At 56.8% G+C, this 19977-nt stretch overlaps 1 protein-coding gene across 1 annotated transcript in view; it reads left to right on the top strand.

The window, feature by feature from the left end:
• Positions 1-19977, top strand: part of SORCS2 (sortilin related VPS10 domain containing receptor 2) — a 284413-nt gene that overhangs the window by 96124 nt on the left and 168312 nt on the right. Inside the window, exon 4 of the mRNA XM_024745080.1 lies at positions 11425-11524. Within this exon, the coding sequence (XP_024600848.1) occupies positions 11425-11524 (100 nt within the window). The remainder of the gene's footprint in view (positions 1-11424; positions 11525-19977) is intronic.

A 19977-nucleotide genomic window follows, 5' to 3' on the forward strand; every position in this document is an offset into this window, starting at 1 on the left:
TTGACCCTTCTGGGCTTTAGAGGGGGCTGGCATCCTCCCAAATTGGCGGGTTCCCTGGGAGATCATATGCATCAGTGCACTTCACCCTGGGTAGCGGGGGACAGAAGCTGGACACGGAAGGGCCTGTTCCTGGGTAGCAACTGGCCGGTCCCGTTTGTAGGATGTGCTTGTGTGTCCTTCCCGACAAAATCCAAAGCGACAAACACCGCTCTCCCAGCCTCTCCACGCCCTCTCCGCGTCAGGGTCTCCAGACTCGCCTTGGCCTTTGCAGGTGTGCCCGGCTGAGGGCTTGCAGAGCGGCTGTAAAAGCAGGGACATCTGCTGGGGTTTGATGAGGCCTGTGTGTTAAGGTGAGCAGTAGGCAGCCCCGCCTGTGCCAGGTGAGCCCTGCCCACCCCAGGACAGTGCCCAGGGACACTTCCGGGGACACAGGCCTCATTGAGTCCCGACGGTTGCAACCCAGTTCTAAAGACCCCACCATCTGGGAAAAGAGCCACGGCAAAGGTCCCACCTCGGGTCATCTTAAAACCTCCAGAGCCATTCATAGAGCTGGAAGCTGGTGGAAGTTGCCCAGTTTAGAACCCGAGTAGGACACAGTCTCACTTTGTCCCTTATGAGCCGAGCAAGGGACTCCATCTGCTTGCATCTCAGTTTCTTCATTTGTGCCTTGAGAGTCACTGGTTGGAACGGAGATGAGATGAGGTCACTCACCCAGCGTCTTTATCCTGGGCCTGGAGCAGCCTCAGCCCTGGCCGCCTGGTCGGGGCTGAGGTCCCCGTGCGTTATTTGTGTCTCCTCCGGGCTCTGGGCCTGGACTACTCCGTAGCCCCTGCCTGGGACTTGGGCCCTCATTGCTTCGTCACAGCGGCAGGAACAGCCAGCTTCCCCAGCAGCACTTGAGGCTGATTGTCGGGGACGCTTCCACCCCTTTGTCCAGCACCCTCTCCCTCCCCTTCCCTCCTCAGTTCCTGCCAGCTCCTCCGCCAGGCCTCCCCAGACCCCCAGGCACATACAGAGCCTCCGCAGTTTCCCTGCGAGCCCCTGGCACCTTCCCCAGTCTTTGAGAGCTCCTGGCACGTTTCTGGGCTCTGACCTCCGCTTTGGCTGCATATCCAAGGTCCTTTTCTAGTGCTTCAGACCCGCCCCCAGGCTCTGGGGCTCCCCAGAGGCGACTGCCCTGCCCTGCTGCACACCAGATGTGGCAGGAGCATTGCTCCTTCAGTGTGGGCGCTGGCACAGCCCAGAGCAGGCTCCTGGTGGGCCCCTGCTAAGCTGGGTGTAAGCCCTTTCCTCCTGGTCTGTGAGAAGGTCTTGGGAGGGACTGCATCCAGGAGGAGGGGTATGGGCAGTGTCTGCTGACTGACGGGTGTGGAATTATTTCAGGATCTGAACAGGAAGTACAGTGGCGCTGGCAACACCAGCCGCAGAAACGCCCGCCCACCCACTCTGCGCTCCGCGCTCGGCACAAAGCCGGCACAGAATCGGCGCGGGGGAAAGGTGTGTTGGGAGGCATTCTTGAGCTGAGGGAAATCACTCATCTCAGGGGTTCACTGAAAGGGAGGTGACCCTTACTGTGGAGTAAGGAGATGCAGCTGGCTGGGAGCCGACTTGAGCAGAGCGTCCTGCAAGCAGCCTTGCAGGGTGGCCTGGTCCCTGGCTCTGCACCAATTTCCATCCCTAAGTTGTTGGTAGAGCTGCAGGCAGGAATACTGAGGCCGTCCCTGGGACCAGGCCCTGCCCAGCCCAGCTACATTCTGGAAAGATCTACGGACTTCACAGCACCTAACACATGAGGGCCCAGAGCATCAGCAGAGCCATGGCAGGGGGGCTAGAAAGCACATGTGGAAGGGCTGCTTGGGAGACGAGCTCCTGGGCTGGACTCAGAGAGACGGGCACTGGGACGTGACTGTGAGTTTGAGCGTGGAAAACCTGGGGCCCCTGCTGGGGTGCTCCTCTGGGCCAGCACAGAACACTGCCCGGGCTCTTTTAGGATTGGGCTTGAGTTCAAGACATGGAAACAACCTCAATGGCCGTCGACAGATGAATGGATAAAGAAGACGTGATACATATATGCAGTGGAGCACTACTCGGCCATGAAGAAGGATGAAGTGACGCCATTTGCAGCAACAGGGATGCAACTAGAGATGATCACACTGAGTGAAGTGAGTCAGACAGAGAAAGACAAACACCATGTGATATCCCTTACATGTGGAATCTAGAATACGACACAAATGAACCTATCTACGAAACACAGAGAGACTCACAGAACAGACTTGCGGTTGCCAAGGGGGAGGGGGTTGGGGGAGGACTGGAGTGGGAGGTTGGGATGAGCAGACGCAAACTATTATATAGAGAATGGATAAACAACAAGGTCCTCCTGTAGAGCACAGAGAAATATATTCAATATTCTGTGATAAGCCAAAATAGAAAAGAATATGGAAAGGAATGTATATATATGCATAACTGAATCACTTTGCCGTATAGCAGAAATTAACACAACATTGTAAATCAACAATACTTCAATAAAATAAATTTTAAAAAAAAAGACTGGGCTTGAGTTAAGCAGAAGCCCTAAGCCAGGGAGAAAACCCACAGGTAATACTAACAGGGCTACTGAGTGGGGAAGGGCTGTGGTCAGTGTGCAAATGCTGACACGGCAGATAGCATCACCCGCCAGGCTCTGCGAGAGGAAGAAATAGAGTCAGAAAGTCCAGACACGCAGGGTGGGTGCCCGGCCCTGTGAGCATCCCCGAGGGACAGGAGTGCATGCCCGGGGGACGGCCCGGGGTGCAGCAGAGAAGGCAGACTTGAGCCAACAGCTTGGGCTTAAACTGAGTTTCCTGTAGTTGCCGTGTGACCCTGAGCAAGGCAGGTGATACGCCTCGAGACTCAGTTTCCTCACCTGTAAAATGGGAAGGCATGCTCCTGGTCGATGCTATCGTCCTGTTCCCGGGAGGCCGAGCCCCGCCCTTGGCCTGGTGTCCAGAGCGTGTGAGCCCCTGTGTCTATTAATCCCCCCAAGAGGCCTTTCCCGTTGCAGGGAGACCACGCTCTCAGATCCTCGGGGCAACTTGCCTGGCATCGCCCCACTACTGCCCCTTTGAGGGCAGGCTGAGACCCCTTCCCTCAGCTCACCCACCTGGCCGGCACCCGACTCCCCGTTTCACGCTGAGAATGTCAAGCCACGTCACGGAATTTTCTTGAATGACTTGACCGGCCACCTTAATTCTCTCTCCCTGGCTGATCCCAAGAGGGTTTACTTGTCAATCCCGGGCAGCGGATCAAAGCCTCGTCTTTCCAGGGCCCCTGGAGTTGTCGGTTCCTGAGGACAAGGGTGGCCCCTGGGTGGTGGCCTCTCGACATCAGTCCCTTCTCATCTCACATCACAGACTAAAGTTCAGCAGGGCGTTCAGCTGGGAAACCATCCTAACACACATTACCTCCTCTGGTGGGAGGGCCCAGGGTGGATGCCCGGAGACCAAGATTGAGTCCCGGCTGTGCCACGGATCCCCAGGGGACTCTGCACACATCCCTTCCTTGCCGGGCCTTGGCTTCCCCGCGTGAACAGTGCAGGTGGGAGTTCCCATCCCTGGTGTGGCTTTGGGGTCTGCCCGGGTGCTTTGCACACCGACGGTGCAGGGCTAGTGCCGGTCCTCTGGGTAATCATCAGGGCGCACGAGGGGAGTCCACACAGCCACGCCTCCGGCCAGAGAGAGGTCCACACGGATACGGTGTGGCATCAGTGCCCCTCAGGAGGCTCCATGATGCGGGGACCTGTCACCTGCCCGTGACCACGAGCCCGCCTTGTACTCTCCCTCCACACACCGGCTCCAGTCTCACGGTGGGCATCTGAGGTCTGTGCCGTTGACCCCTTTTACAGATAAACAAACCAAGTCTCGCAGAGGTCCAGGCCTTGCCCAAAGCCACATGCTTGCAGGTGGTACCAACCACGCAGGGGGTGCCCCCTTTCCCACCTGTGTGGTTTCCCAAAGTAGCCGGGAGACTGTGGGAGCTGGGGGCTCATCCGCACAGGGGGAGGGGCCGGAGCTGAACTTACGTCCCTGCCAATGAAATAATTATAGAATATGAAAATGGCTTAATTAAATAATTTTTTTTAAAGTGAATATGTACAGACACTCAGCAGTTAAGCGGCCGATTTTCAAATAGCAATTTTCCAACTGCGCTTGTCTTCCATGTGTCTATGTACCCGATTCTAGAGTCTGGTTTTTTTTTTCCAAAATTTTTAATTTGACTAAATCTAGATTGGATGATCACTTCCTGAGGTGCAGTTAGAAGAACTTGGAGGTGGTATTAGTGCTGGGGAAGTTCAGGGTGGGTGTGGGGAGGACGCCGGGCCCAGAGGAGACCCAGGGTGAGCGCTGTTCCTCCGCACTTCCCCCTCCTCTTCCCTTCCCCCACCCTCCTTTTTCCCTCTTCCCCTTCCTTCCTCCCTTCTATCCTTCCTTCTGGACATGGAGAGCTCTCACAGGCATTTTCACGATCCTGAGATGAGAGGGGGAGTCTCTCCCCAACAGGCAAGTTCAAGGGTCTGGCTGATGCTCAGACATTAATCAAATCCAATCCCCACAGTTTCTATGGAAAACTTGCCCAGAGTGGGATACCCTCTCACCCGAGGTCACACAGCCTTCGGGTCTGGTACCTGGTGCCCCTCCATAGGCATCCAGCAAGCATTTATTGAGCGCTGGCTGCGTGCCTGGCCTGTGGATTCTTGCATGATCTTGGTGACCGCTCTCCTCACTCCAACTGGGTCATCTGTAGGGACTTGAGGAGGATGCGGCATTACATTCAGGGTTGGTGCCCTGGGGCTGTGAGGGATTTAGATAAGAGTCAGGAATGTGAGACGTTTAATTGAGTCATCCTTGTCTCAAGCTTGGTGAGCTCATAACACAGATCTGTGCACTCTGGGAAAGAGACAGCGTCCTCCAACGTCGGGCATCTTGAGCGTCCCTGGGCATCTCCGGTTTGCATCCTGAGTGGGGCTTATTTTCAGCAGCCCTCAGACACACAGGGCGAGGCAGGGACCACATAACACTCCGTCACTTTCTACTTTCCTTTCTTGGAATAACTCTTCATAACACGGATGCCATCGCTGCTAGACTTGTTCCTTCACTTGAAGTCTTTGAGAAACAAGCGGTCTTGGGAAATAATGAAGTGAAATATGGATACCTGCGTGGCCCCAGGCAACGAGGTCTGCCTGGGCAAGGGTTTCCCCAAGCACTGGTCTCAGGGTCGGGGAGGCCGGGAGCCCAGGGAACAGGCAAGGACACTGCAGGTGAAAGGCATGTGACCACTGCCTTTTCCATTCATGGGGACCCCAGGGACTCCAGCTCTCCGATGCCTCGAGGGGAAACCGATACCCCATCCTGAGTGTGTGCCCGGGAGCTCAGTCTCAGTAGCAGCGAGGGGGCATGGCCAGACCCCTGACCCCCAGACCCCTTCTTCTTGGCCTCATGGGATCTCAGGACTCCCCCGACCAGTGTCAGGCGAGGAGGTGGCCCAGGCCGTGGACACAGGGAAACACGTGCTGCTCTGAACTCGCCCATCTTCGAGCCCCACCGTGTCCTGCAGGCTTAGTGGGTGCCGGTGAGTGAGCCTCACCCAGGGGCTGACCTGACTTCCCCGAGCCACACCCCATCTGAAGCAGCATCCTCCATCCTCCGTGTCACCCGGGTCACCTTCCGTCTCCTCCCTCGACCTTACACCTTGCCATCCCCAGCTTCCGGGCGTGTGCCCTGCCCTTCCTTTCTTCTCCTCCCCACTGCCACTCCCTCCGCCTCAGTCACCTGTCCCACCCGCAGTCGCCCCAGTCTTCCTAAAATAGTAGCGATGACAAACTCCTACCATGCGGGCTTTGAGACACCGTCAAACACTTTTCCCACGGTCACTCGGCTCACGCCCTTCCAGATGGGGGCACAGACCTGACCCTGCAGAACCCCGCTAACACCCTGCAGACTCCACCCACAGCCTCAGCCTGTGTCCAGACCAGCGAGTCCGGTAGGAATAGGATGCAAACCACGCGTGGATTGTCATTCAAAAGTAGAAACCGGGGACCTGAAAAGAGCTGGAGGAAACTTAAAGGCATATTACTAAGTGAGAAAAGCCAGTCTTGAAAAGGCTACAGACCAACAGATGACATTCTAGAAAAGGCAGAACTATGGAGACGGTGAAAAGATCAGTGGTTATGGGAGTGGGGCCGGGAGGGAGGGTGCATAGGCGAGCCCAGGGCATTTTAGGGCAGTGACATTACTCTGTATGACACTATAATGGTGGACACATGTCACTGTACACTTGTCCATAGAATGTCAACCCAAGAGTGACCCCTCACATAAGCTATAGACTCTGGGTAATGGTGGTGTGTCAGTACCGGTTCATCAGCTGTAACACACATGCTGCTCTGGCGGGGGAGGGGGGTGCATGACGTAATGGAGATTATGCATGTTTGGGGGCAGGGGGGACACGGGAAATCTCTGCACCTTCCTCTGTTTAGCTGTGAACCCCAAACTTCTCTTAGAAATTTAACTCTATTAATTAAAGAAACAGGTGCAATTAATCTTAATAATGGACTTTTTAACTCAGTATATCCACAATATTAGGTCAACATGCAATCAATATAACATTATAATGAAATAGTTTACATTCTCTTTTTTAAAATTTATTTATTTAATTTTGGCTGTTGGGTCTTTGTTGCTGCACGTGGGCTCTCTCTAGTTACGGCGAGCGGGGGCTACTCTTTGTTGCAGTGCGCAGGCTTCTCATTGCGGTGGCTTCTCTTGTTGCGGAGCACGGGCTCTAGGCACTTGGGCTTCAGTACTTGTGGCATGCAGTCTCAGTAGTTGTGGCACATGGGCTCAGTACTTGTGGCGCACGGGCTCAGTAGTTGTGGCGCACGGGCTTAGTTGCTCCACAGCCTGTAGGATCTTCCCCAACCAGGGCTCGAACCCGTGTCCCCTGCATTGGCAGGTGGATTCCTAACCACTGCACCACCAGGGAAGTCCAAAATAGTTTACATTCTTTTTTATCTACTAGCGGGGGCTGTGATCCAGAGCAGGCCCAGATCTCTCTGTGGCCTCTGGGTTTGTTCACACCTGCCCCCGTCCACCTTGCCAGCCTCTGGCCCCGTCACCTCTCTCACAGTTCACTGTAGCCACTCTTGCCCCCAACCTGCTCCAAAGCCCTACCTTAGACCTGGCTCCAACGCCCACCTGTGGAAGGAGGAATAATACCCCCCAAAGATGTCATGTCCTAATCCCTGGAGCCTGTGAATATGTCACGTGGCAAAGGGGACTTTGCAGGTGTGATTAAGATGGGGAGATTGGGAGGGAGTTCCCTGGCGGTCCAGGGGTTAGGACTCCTCACTTTCACTGCCGTGGCCCTAGGGGAGCTAAGATCCCGCAACGTGCGCGGCGAGGCCAAAAAAAAAAAAAAGATGGGGCAATGGGGAGATGATGCTAGATTAGCCCTGTGGGCCCTGTGTAATCACAAGGGTCCTCAGAGGAGGAGTCCAAGGGAGGTTTGGCTACAAGTGAAAGAGATGTGACAATGGAAGCAGAGACCGGAGGATTTGCTTCGAAGATGGAGGGTGGGCCACAAGCCACAGAATGCAGGTGCCTCTGGAAGCTGGAAACAGCAAGGGAACAGGTTTTCCCCTGAAGCTTCCAGAGGTGCAGAGGCCTTGACTTTAGCGCGTAAGACCGTTTGGACTCCTGACCGCCAGAACTGTATGATAACGCATGTGTCTTATTTTAAGTCGCTGAGTTTGTGGTAATTTGTTCCAGCCCCCACTGGAAACTCTACAGTCCCCTCTTTGGTGACGGCCCCCCAGCCAGCATCGGCCTCCCTCTCCTTGGAGCCTGTCATCCACCAGGAACCCCTGAAGGACAGTGGGAGATGAAGAGGGCCTGGGATGGGGCGGTGGAGGCGTTGGGATGCAATGTAAATGATTTAGGAGGAAGAGTCAGCAAGATGGATTAGCTGGGCAGTGGGGGCAGTATGGGGGCGGGGCAGCCAAGGATGGCCCCTGGCCCCGGGCGGTGTGACGTCCCCCTTAGAGTCTCCCAAGATTCTCTGGAGGTGTCCATCTGTCTGCTCTCTCTGTCCCACAGTGTCTGTCCTACTCACCAGGGGATGAAGTGACTGGCGCATAGTAGCTACTCAATAAACATATGTGGCAGGAATGAATTTGAACAAATAAAGAAATCTGAATTCCCAGTCCCAGTGTGACGCTTAAAGCATAAAAGAGCTGAACAAATGTTGAACGAAAGAGTGAATGAATGAATGCACTGATGTCCCAGTCTCTGGCAGGTGGCCTGGGACTTGGGGCTAAGGGCTATCTGAGGAATTGGATTTGCATTGTCCGGCGGAGTGAGGTGTTTCGGACGCTGCCACAGCTGGTGATGCAGTGGCAGGACTTTGCTTTAAACAGATCCCTCCTTCCCTGTCCAGAGAGAAGGGAGAGGGGCCCCTGTCCTCAGGGCCTTTGTACCTGCCCTTCCCTCTACCTGCGACGCTGTACTTGTTCCTCGGGCTGCCATACAACGTACCACACACTGGCTGCCTTTAGACAATGGAAATTTTTGTCTGCGGTCTAGAGGCTGGAAGTCTGGGATCCAGGTGTCGGCAGGGTTGGTTCCTTCTGGAGGATCTAGGGGAAATCTTCTCCATGCCCCTCTCCAGTCTTCTGGGTGTGGCTGGCAATCCTTGGTGTCTTTGCCTGTCTCCGTGGTCACATGACGTTCTCCCTGTGTGTCTGTGTGTCTCTGCCCACATTTCCTTCTTTCAATGACACCAGTCATTGGATTGCGGCCCATCCTACTCTAGTATGACCTCATCTTAACTTAATTCCATCTGCAAAGACCCTATTTGCAAATAAAGGTCACATTCACGGGTTCTGGGTAGACATAAGTTTGGGGGAGACATTACTTAACCCAGTACAGGTGACTTTCCCACAGCCAGGCACTTAGCACGTTCTCTTCCTTCCTTCCCGTCTCAGCCCAGACATCACCGGTCTGAGGGCCCTTCCCTGCCACGCTCTCTGAGACAGCAATCCACTGCCCCCTCCATCCCCCTACCCTGTTTATTCTTCTTCCCAGACCTTGTCTCCTTTGACACGGCTATAGTTTTGCTTATCTATCTATCACCCTCCTCCCCGGGCCCCACTAGAATGTAGGTTCCCGGGCAGCAGGACCTAGATCCCACTGGCTCCCTGCTGTGGACCCACACCAGCAGGTGCCCTTGAGTGAGCAGGTATGAACAGGCTGCTGTGGCCACAGGTTGGGGACTAGGGGGCAGGCTGGACCCTGGGGAGGCAGCTGGGCCGGAGAGGGAAACAGGATGGAGGGAAGGAGTGGACTGCCCGCTGTCTGGAAGGCAGAATCGATGGCAGGTCTTAGAGATGCTTATTGGTGTGAGGTGAGGGGCCAAGAGGCTCAGAGGTTACCAGGCACCGAGCTCCAAGCACAGCTGTTCGTGTCGGGGGCGGGGGCGGTTCTAGAATTTCCTGGGTCTCTGGATCAGCCCTCTGCCAATGGGCCTCTGACTCCCTCCTTCCCAAAGAAAATCAGTTCTCAGAGGTTTTGACAGTAAGTGCTTCCCCAATTACACCTCCAGTGGGGCTGCTTTGTTCTCTCCAGCGGGCCCTCCCTGGGGAGGCCAGGGGCGGGCAGAGGCCCAGGGGACCCTGCTGGGGGTCTGGCGGGGCGGCCCCTGCTGGAGTTCCCAGGGAGTCAGAGGGCAGGGGCTGCCTTCTGTCCTGGCCTGGGAAGGACCTTGGGGCTTGAGGACTTCCAGGGACATGGGGCCACTAAGCACAAAGGCCACAAACACAGCCCATCTTCCTGGAGCCTCAGTGAAACAGAAGGCTTGGGGAAGAAGCAGGGAGGAAGCACCGCCCTATAGAAAGTGCTGAGGATGTACTATGGGATGGAATTGAAACACTGCCAGTGGGGTGCGGTGTTTACGCTGAGCAGCTCCAGGCCTCCCCCAGGAGCCCAGGCTACACTGGGCAAGTCTGACACTCACGGCCCGGTCCAGCCCCTCCGTGGGCCCAGAGAGGGGAAGGGGCTGCTTGGGCCGCCTGCAGGCCGGGCTCCACACGGTGCTAGGGTCCGAGGACAGGAATCCAGGTGACTGCCCCGCCCCACTTCCACCTCCCATCAGCTGGGATTGGCCGCCCTTGGCCCTGGAGCTCAGCGCCATGCAGGCCGGTCTCAGTGATGATCAGAAAGATGGACGGCCCCAGGGGGCACCGGCACGGCAGGCCTCAGTAGCCTTGGGCTCCCACTCCTGGCCCCGTCCCCGCCTTGGGGTGAGTCTCCTGACCGGTCAGAAGACAGGACAGCCTGGGAGAAGCTGAGGTCTCTGGAATAACGCACGTTGGTTTAAGGACTGGAGGCAAAGTGCGGACTGGGCCTGACCGTGTGTCCAGCTCTCTGCGGCCGCGGCACGTTTGAACCAGCTGGTCACAAGGAGTGCTGGGTGCTGAGCTTCAGCATGGAATTAATCCCATGTCCCGACGCGTTGGTTGCCGTGATATTGCCCGTGATGTCTTATCTCCCTCTCACTGCTGCGGCCGCTCTGGGTGGAGGTTAGATCTCAGAGATCCTCTCCTGCAGCCCTTGCCTTACGGACGGGAAAGTGGGCACCCCCCTGGGCGGCAGGGACTGGTCCCGGCCCGGCTGTGGCGAGCAGATGCTGACACCCACTGGCCGGCACGGGGATTGGGGTCTGATTCCCAGCAGCTCTGGAGCTTGGGTACCTGCTGCCGCCACTGCAGCCCTGTGGGTGCACGTGGTCAGGGCGGAGGGTGCAGCTCGCTGGAAGAACTCAGGGTCCAGAGAGGGAAACAGACAAGCAGACAGGCCTCAGGGCAGCGGGGAACTTCTAGAGAGCAAGCAGGGCTCCAGCTGCTCGTGGGGGGCCCGTGCTCGCATCCTGAGTCGGCCACCTGTCAGCTGAGTGATTTCAGGCCAGAATGTATCCCCTCCGAGCCTCCTCCTGGCCCTCTGGTCATCTTCGAGATGGACGTAGTGATGTAATCTGTCCAGGTTTTCCGAGGAATCAAACAGATGGAAGGACCTAGACGTGGCCAGTACATATGAGACCCTTTGTAACCAGTGAGACGCAGATACAGTAAAGCTAACATAGACCGTGGACCGCCCAGGGCAGGTGGCTCGTGGGAAGACAGGCTGACATTCGCAGCTCCAGACCTATGCTAGTGCTGGGTGTCCCTGAGGGAGCCCCAGTCTCCTCCTGGTCCCCTGGGGCATGCTGCTCCGGGGAAAGGGAGAGGATACACCCGAGGGTGTCCTGGGCGCTGCACCCACACTGGCGGGGGACACCGTGTGGGCTGGATACCTCTGCACGTGGAGGGGCCTGTCACTGACAGCTGTCTTCCTGTCCTCCCAGGTCATCGGACTTCGGGACGTCCTACACCAAGCTTACCCTTCAGCCTGGCATCACTACCGTCATCGACAACTTCTACATCTGCCCGACCAACAAGAGAAAGGTAGGCTCTGCACGGCGGGAGCCGCTGCCGCCTTGCTTCTCCGGGATCCTGACGGCGGGGCGGAGGTGTTTACCTCCCAGCTCCCTGCGTCACCCTTCCCGCTTCCGCCTGAAATCATTTGGATGAATTAAGTTTTAAAGCAGCAGCTGGGCCTTGGGAGAAAGTTTGTCCTGGTGCGTTTGTTTTCCCCTGCCCTGGGCCAGCATCCATCCAGGTAGAGCGGGGTAGGGGCAGGGGTGGCCACTCTGGAGGGGAGAAAGAATGTCTCGTTTTGGTCTGGCGTCCTTGGATAGCAGCGAGGAGCGGTCCCGATCTCCTGCAGGGTCTTTCAGTTGTTGATTTGGTTTTGATTTGGCTTTGGTGTCTCATCTGAGCTTTACTTTCTGTTTTCTCGGTCTGAGCGTGTCTTCTGACTCTGCTGTCTGCCTGACTGTGGGATCAGGGAACTCTGTCGTTTCCAGGCTACGGCCGCCTCCACCAGGTTCCGTGAGAAGACCCTTTTGCAAAGCCATGGTTGCCTCCTAGCCACCTCGGGACCCCAGACTGAGGTCAGAGGAAGCACCCAGGGCAGAGCCGTCCTGTGCACTTGACTCCATGCAGGGAAGTAGACCATTGTCACAGAGAGGAACTTGGACAGATCAGGTTCCTCCTGGGAAATGGGATGTCACGCCAGAGAATTGTGACGTTGGGGATTAGAACCCAGAGCCCAGCCCACGGGCACCGATAGATGCCCTGACGCAACGTAGAGCCCGGAAAACCTCTGTGGACTGACGAGAGTCCCGGGAAGAGAGTCATCATTGCCAGATGGCCGGATGCGGAGGGCACTGGAGGGTTTGCCGGTCACGCTGACGGCACATTATTGGGCTCAGAGGAGTCGGTGTGTGCGTGAACTGGGCAGGTTCTGCAGGGACCGAGGCCCCATCGCAGAGGTTTCGGAACGTGAGGACTGATGTGCATTGCTGTTCCCTGGGAGCTGTCCAGGGAATCTTGATTGGCACTTTTTAATGGGATGTCAGCTTTCTAAAACAGGTCTCTCCCTCTGCCAACACCCTTCCTGGACTTTTAATGCTGTAAAATCTTCCTGATGGACAGAATTGGAATGCAGAGGTGGGGAGGGCTGCTGGAGAGGGGGGAACTTCACAGGGACACCGGTGCCTGCCCGGAGGGGACTCGGGACTGAACAGAGAGAGGCGGGGGTTTGGTTTTGCCCGGGTCTCCCTGGGCCCTGCTCGGGGACTTCACGTGTACGATCTCACTCTGTCCCACAGGGACCGAGGAAGTAGGTGTTATTAACCCATTTTCCAGGGCAGAAAACTGAGGCATAGGAAGGTGAGACTTAGCACTTAATCACACGGCTGGTGTTAGGAGGTCTGGATTTGACCCCAGCCTCATGTGGGTTCAGAGCTGAGGGGTTTTCTTGTGCAGGAGTGAGAGCAAGTACGGGGGAATGACCCCCCAACTACCACCCGACCCCGACTCCCCGCAGCTCAGCCTGCGTGCTCCCCGAGCTGTCCCCGTCTCGTGTCTGGTCGGCCCCATCCCGGGCTGGTGAGGGGTCAGCGCTGGGATGCAGCCCTTGCTCTGCTGGGAGCTCAGTGCTTTTCCCGCGTGCCGTCCCCGCTCTCTGAGCCACAGGGTTCTGTTGGGGGGTGGGGGGGGTGGTCAGCAAGGGAAACGCCCAGGCGGCACCCTAGCCCAGGCCTGGGTGCAGCGGCATGTACATAGAACAGGGACCTTCGTTGGCCAGGAGAGCTGAGTGCTTGGAAGGGGCAAGGACAGACATCCTGCTTCCCTGCCCGCTGTCATCTCTCTCCCTGGGGCCACTGTGATTTGGATGCGAGACAAGGGAGGGCTGCCGCGAGCTGGTGCTGACCCAAGCCAGAGTCCCCGCCATCACCCCCAAACTCCAGCCAGCAGTGGACACGGGAGGCCATGCCGTGCATCTCCTGTACGTCCTCCAATTTCTATCTGTCTAGCCAGCCCGGTCCTGGAAGCTTCTTCCAAGCTGACCCTGCTGTCCCTCACCAGCTGGGAGGACCCACAGGTGCCCAGATGTGACAGTGGCTCCAGGGCCGGCCCCAAACACCATGTCCTCCTTTGGAAACGAGAAAGGCAGAGGCAACAGTGGCAGTCACAGAACGGGGAGTCTCTGAGGCGTGAGGTCAGGGAAGGCTGCTGGGCTGCCAGCAGTGAGGCCAGACAGACCCTGGTCCTGCGCAAAGCAGCCGCTGCTGAGCCTGTGTCCTGCTGTGAAGGGGGTGGCTGGGGGTTAATGAGATGATGGGCGGGGGCTCAGCAAAGGGGCTTCTAGGTCACGTAGGGCATCCGGGCAGGCAAAGGGCACCAGGAGTGAAGCATCAGTTTTGGCTACCTGGGGGCTCGGGGCAGATGGAGAGCTGGGGGCTCTGATTGGGGTGCTCAGCAGAACCTCCTCTGCAGGCCACATTGGGCTAGGGATGCAGGCAGGGAGACGTGTGCATCTTTAAAAAAAGATAGGACATGATCGGCGATGCCTGTGAGAGGTTATTTGATAATTTGGACATTTAGCCTGGAAATATCGCTGGGGATAGAGGCTGGGTCTGGTCGGCCGCTGTGCCCAGCACAAACACTCAGCCAATGTTAAAGGATGAATGCGTGCATGCATGCATGAATGAATGAATGAATGAGCGAGTGCCACAAGCTGCGGCCGGTCCCGCTGAGTGGACGCTATTGCCGAGTCGCCCACCTGACCCGCAGACTCCACCTGCACCTGGATGGGGCCTGTAGGCGTGGAGCCCGAGGCTCCTTCCTGGGGTTGCATGGGGCACCCTGCATTTATAGGGTAGCCTGGGGGACAGCACCCAGGCCTGGGAGCCCTGTCCTCAGTCCAGTTCTGCCATGACCCTCCAGTGAGGGGACATCAGGGAGGTCCCAAGGTGTCTCATCTCTTAACGGGGGCAATGATGGAGGGGAGATTGACAGGTGAGTGCTGTAAGAACCTCACTCATTACTCTGCCACTTAAGATATCCGCTGAATCACGGCTCCCAAGTGTGTCCCCTTTCCAATCTCTGGCACCTGTGAATGTCACCTTATGTTTTAAATGCATGTAGGAGCAGAAAAGCCACAGTCCCTGTCACAGAAAAAGCTGATGTGAGACCATGTCAAGTAAAGAACCGGAAGCCACGGGGGCTGGAGAAGGTAGAGGGGAGATTTGGGGGCCACGGGCTGGCCTTCCAACTTCTGAAGGGCGGGCCTAGGGATCGGGAAGCAGTCCAGGCAGACTGCTTGGTGGAAACTGGATTTTACTCAGGTCCATCTCCTCAACTGTGCACAGCCCATAGCACTCAGCCAACACTCAGGAAATACGGGTGCAATGGGCTGGACTGGAGATGGGATGGGACCCCTTCAGGGAAAGAGATTTCCATTTAATAAAAGGAAAAATTTCCCCGTGATTGCATTCATTTTTTCGTTCATCTGTAGCTTTTCAATTCCTAAACCACCCACTGGCGATCATTCTCAGTGTGCCAGGCCCTAGGCCAGAACCAGACGTCAATCATAGTCATTTATTTGTGCAGAGGTGGGGCATGACTGGGGGGTTTGCATCATCCCTGCATTGCCCAGATGAGAAAACAGAGGCTCGGGGGAAGCTGGGAGAATAGTCCAGGTCACCCAGCTGGTAGGTAGCAAAGCTGTCACCAACGCATCAAACATATTGTGTCTCTGTACTTGGCATTGAGCAAGGATTTAAATCCAGTTCTGCTAGATGCCAGAGCCCCCTCTGTCATAGCTTTGAACTCACCAGGCACCCTGGGGCAAAGTTCCAGGGGGCAGATGGGGTTCCCCATGTCTGTGCAAGCCCAGCGCAACCTGCTGTGCTGGAAGTGGGGAGTGTGTAACCCGCTGTGGCTGGACAGGGCTCGATCTGACCACAGCTGAGCTGTGTGACTCAGGGCAGATCCTGTTTCTTGTCCAGGCCTCAGTGTCTCCCTCCATAAGATGAGGAGGTTGAACTGGGGGTTCTCCAAAGCCCCTTCCATCTCCGGCATTCTGGGCTCTCCTGGTCTCCTCCCAGGGGAAGAGCAGCAGCTGGGGAATGAGAGGCACGTGGGCAGAGCCCAGACTCTGCTCTGTTTACCACGTGTCTTGGCTTCTCCTCCGCAAGAGGGCAGGTTTCACCAGATGTCCAAGCTCTGTCTCAATCCGACCCCCATCCATTCAGCAGATGTGGGTCAAGGTCCTACTGTGTGCCAGGCTGCATGCTTGGTGCTGGAGGGTGAGAACCCTGGGTCCAATCTTGTAAATATCAGTTGTACATTAAGCACCTACTATGTGCTGGGGCCCTTTGCTGGGCGCTGGGATGTGAAGGTGAACTGGACAGGCAACTTGATCCTTCCTGAACCTTTGAGGCTCTGGTGGAGCCCTGGGAAACCGAACCCTCCTGCTGCTTTTTTGTGGGAGGAACAAGAAAAGGGGCCAAAGTCGGCCTCTAGCGGGACAGGTTTACCCCGGAGTGAGTGTGATCTGGGGAAAAGACGGGGTTCTTCATTTGCAGGGGCGCCTGCTTCAGCACGAGCGGAGGGTCTACCTCTCTAGTTATTGGTAATGGATAGGTTTTGCAGGAAGATGTGAATGCTATTAGGAGTCCATTCAACAACAATGACAGGCTAAGCAGTACTTTATAGCTTCTTAAGAGACCACTTTGCAACCTGTCTTACAAAATGAATTCCCTTTCATTTTTGTCTTGCCTGTAGTATAATCAGAGCTCCCGCCTTGATGCCCATGGGCGAGGCATTCTACCATTGTCATGGCGTGACCTGAGACCCTGGGGGCCCTGAGGATCCCTCAGCATCCCCCGTATGCCTTCCGTGCTGTCTGGGTACCCGATTTGGCTTTGGACTACCAGCACATTTCTGACGCAGCATGAGAACCCCATGGCACGGGGAGAGGGTGTGAGGGCACAGCCCGGGGGAGCTGGCCGCGGCATGGAATTGCTTTCAGGTGTCATGTGAATTTTCACTTTACTTCATGATATATCAGTGTCGGTTTGAATACTAAAATCACACACACACACACACACACACATTTTCAACAAAAAGTCTTTGTTAACCTGATGACCCAGGACAATACTCTTGTTTTAAGCCTCAGAACCCCTGGCCCAGCCACCAGCGTGGACCCTCTTGGGTACATGACTCCTAATTGGAGAAGCACAAGGTCAGGACAAGATCTCCATCAATTCATCTATTCGTTCATTCCGCTCACTCATCTGAGACGTTTTGAGAAAATGCCACATGCCGAGCACTCAGGATCGAAAACCGAATCTGACCAAAATCTTGCCTTCGAGAAACTCAGTGTCGCAGAGAGCGAACCGTGGCTGGTCGCGATGAGGAAGAGCCCGAGCTGCAAAGGCTCTTTATGTATCGGGCTCCGTGTTAGGAGCGTTATGTACGTTATCTCTGATCCCTGCAACCCCTGGCAGAGTCAGGGCTTGTGCGCCATCTCACAGGAGAAGGGACCGAGGCCAGACAGGTCCTGGAGCTTCTCCGAGGCCACACGCCAGTGGACAGCTGAGTCAGGGTTTGCACCCTGCCCAGGTGGCCCTACTGTCACTGCCCTTCCCACTGCCGGGTCCACCTTTGAGCAGCTCTGTTCCCACACCTAACAGCCTGTCCTCAGGGTCACCGAGGCCGCCCCCTCCAGGCGGCGGGAAGCCTAAGAGAGAGGGCACAGGCCTGGGAGCCGGGTTCAGATCCCAGTGCAGCAGTTGAACCAAGCTCTCTGGACCTCAGAGCTCTCCCTGGGGAGACGGGTGGTGCTGTCTCCCGCCCCTGCTGCCCCATTGGTGCAACTGTGTCCTGCAGCTGAGGTGAGGCCGGGGCTTGTGAATTATTCTACAGCCCGTGGCATGTCTGCTTCCGTGGGACTCTCAGTGTGTGAAAACATGAAAGTAAGCACCTTCTTCCACTCTTTGTCTCTGGATGTCTTTTCTGTTCCAGGTGTAGAACAGGTCCTAGGCACTCTCTGTCTCTCCATCTCTGCCTCTGTCTCTCTCTCCTCTACTCAGTTCCCCTGCCTTTTATTCCAAACCTGGTCTCCAACCCTGAGCCCCCTCACTAGTATAGAGGCCCCTCCAGGCCCTCCCTGCTGTGGAGGCCCCTACCCCTTACCTGGCAGCCCCTCCCCTCCGGTGTGGAGACCCCACTCCCTCCCTGCTGTGGAAGCCCCGCCCCCTCCCTGGTATAAAGGCCCATCCCCTTTACTGTGGAGGCCCTGCCCCTTACCTGGTATAGAGGCCCCGCCCCTTTCTAGTATGGAGGCACTTTCCCTTCCCTGCTGTGGAGGCCCCTCCTCTCTAGTGCAGAGGCACCGCCCTGCTGTTGAGGCCCCACCCCTTTCTGGGTGGAGCCCCGCCCCTCTTCCCTGGCAGCGGACGTCTTGGATCAGTCCCTGTCTTGTTTCCTGTTTTGGCCCCGCGGTGCATGGTGGTGGACGGCCCTTGGGAGGGAGCCGAGGTTAGCTCCGTCCCATGGACACGGCCACCTGCAGACCAGGACTGCTCGGTGGGGCGATCTCTGTCGGTTCCCCTCACATGGAGAGTAGCAGCCCCTGGCAGACTTGCTGCCCGCTGTGTCCTGCGGGATCCCCAGACCCTGTTTCCAGAAGCTTGGAAGCCCAGGATCTGCCTGTGTGTTTAAAAAGCGTTCCAAGCAGCAAGGACTTCGTTTTGTTGGTTTCTCCTCTCATTGACATGCTTGTGCAACTGTGTTATACTTTGCTTTGAAATCTTCTTCCCGAGCGTTGACCAGCATTTCCCTGTTCCGGCCCAAACATCTGACCAAGGACATGCCATGAGGAAGGGACCGAGGCACCAGCTCTGAGGGGGTTCGCCTCCTGGTGTCTCCCCTTCCTGGTTCTCTGAGGTGTAATTTGGGGATTAAATGAGGTGATGCACGATGCACGACAGTGCCTGGCCCCCGTGTCGAAGATGCAGCGTCTGCGTTGTACAGCATCGGGGGGCTAGTGCCCCCACCTCTGAGCCAGGCACAGTGCCTGGCACACAGCGGGGACTCTGAGAGGACCAACCTCGCCACTGCGCATCCTTCCCAGGCCTAACAGTGCCATCAGGCCTGAGCCTGGACCCCTACTCTGTCCTCCCGTCATCCTGGGAGGACCTGCCTTCTCCCTACTGTCAGAAAATGGGCTTGAGATGCACATTGAACGTAAGGCAGCAAGCTCAGGGGTGTCCATATCTGATCTGGGCTGCTGCAGAGCTGGCCACATCTGCGTCTGTGGCTTTCCATGGCACAGGGACATGGGCGCCCTGCTGCGGTGCCTTCACATGTAGCGCTTACGCTCAGGACGCCTCGCCAGACCCTGGGACCTGGGCCTGGACCGGGGCTGCCACTTGAATGTGAAACACTCGGGGAGACGCCAGATGCACCCTCTTGGTGTGTGCTCCATCGACGGGAGGAGAGGCTGGGCACCCACAGCATTAGTTCTGTGGGATGGGAGGTGGGCAGGTCTTGTTGATTTTTGTTTCTGCTGTAGGTTTTTGCCTGCCAGGGAGCATTCATGGCACCCTGTGCTCCTGCATGCTTGCAAATTGAAGTCATGCCTGGATGACACTCTCCAGGCAGGATGCACGCAGGCCGTGGGGGGACCCAGGCCTCCCTGGGAGCCCCGAGTGGGCTGTTCTCAAGGACAAGGCTGGAAGGGTCCATGGGATGAGATCAGATGTGCTGGTTTGCTTATCTTTTAAGAAAGTTCTTTTGTTGTGGTGGGGAGGCTGGCATGGACTGAAGGAGAGTCCACTCTTCACCCATCCATCCATCCACCCACCCATCCATCCATCCACCCAACCACCCATCCATCCATCCACAACTCATTCAGCCATCTGATGGGCATCTGTGTGGCTCCAGCACCTGTGGGGTCCAGGTGAGCAATGGTGAGGCTGATCCTGGGTGGGCAGGGACACGGTCAGGAGACATGTTGTGATTAGATGATGCCCCCAGTCTTCTGGTATGAGCAGTGGGTGAATGGGGGTGCTGTTTCCTGGTACAGGGGAGGCCCTGGAGAGGCGGTAGACCTTAGGGGGAGCATGAAGAGCCCAGGATGGGATACACTGTGTCCCTTGGCCTGCAGCCTCCAGAGGTGATGCCCAGGAGGCCCTCAGCGTGGCCAGGCCAGAGCAGGAGACAGGTCAGGGCTGGCAGCACAGAAGAGCTGTGTGTGCCCACTGCGGTTCTGATTCCATGGGGTGGGCTCTCAGGGGGCTCCCCTCAGCCTGGGCAGGCCTCTTTCCTGTTCCGGAGTCCTCTGGTCAGCCTTGGCACACTGGACGAGGCAGATGGGGTGGAGTCTGATCCCCAGCACCCCCAGCTCTCTGAGGGTAAAGCCAGGACTCCCGAACCCCGCCCGCACGGTGCCCAGGTGTCACCCCCTTCCCCGGATTGGCGCTCAGGACATGGCCAGATGC

Source organism: Neophocaena asiaeorientalis, unplaced genomic scaffold (genome assembly GCF_003031525.2).
Source record: "Neophocaena asiaeorientalis asiaeorientalis breed wild unplaced genomic scaffold, Neophocaena_asiaeorientalis_V1.1 scaffold65, whole genome shotgun sequence".
Lineage (NCBI taxonomy): Eukaryota > Metazoa > Chordata > Mammalia > Artiodactyla > Phocoenidae > Neophocaena > Neophocaena asiaeorientalis.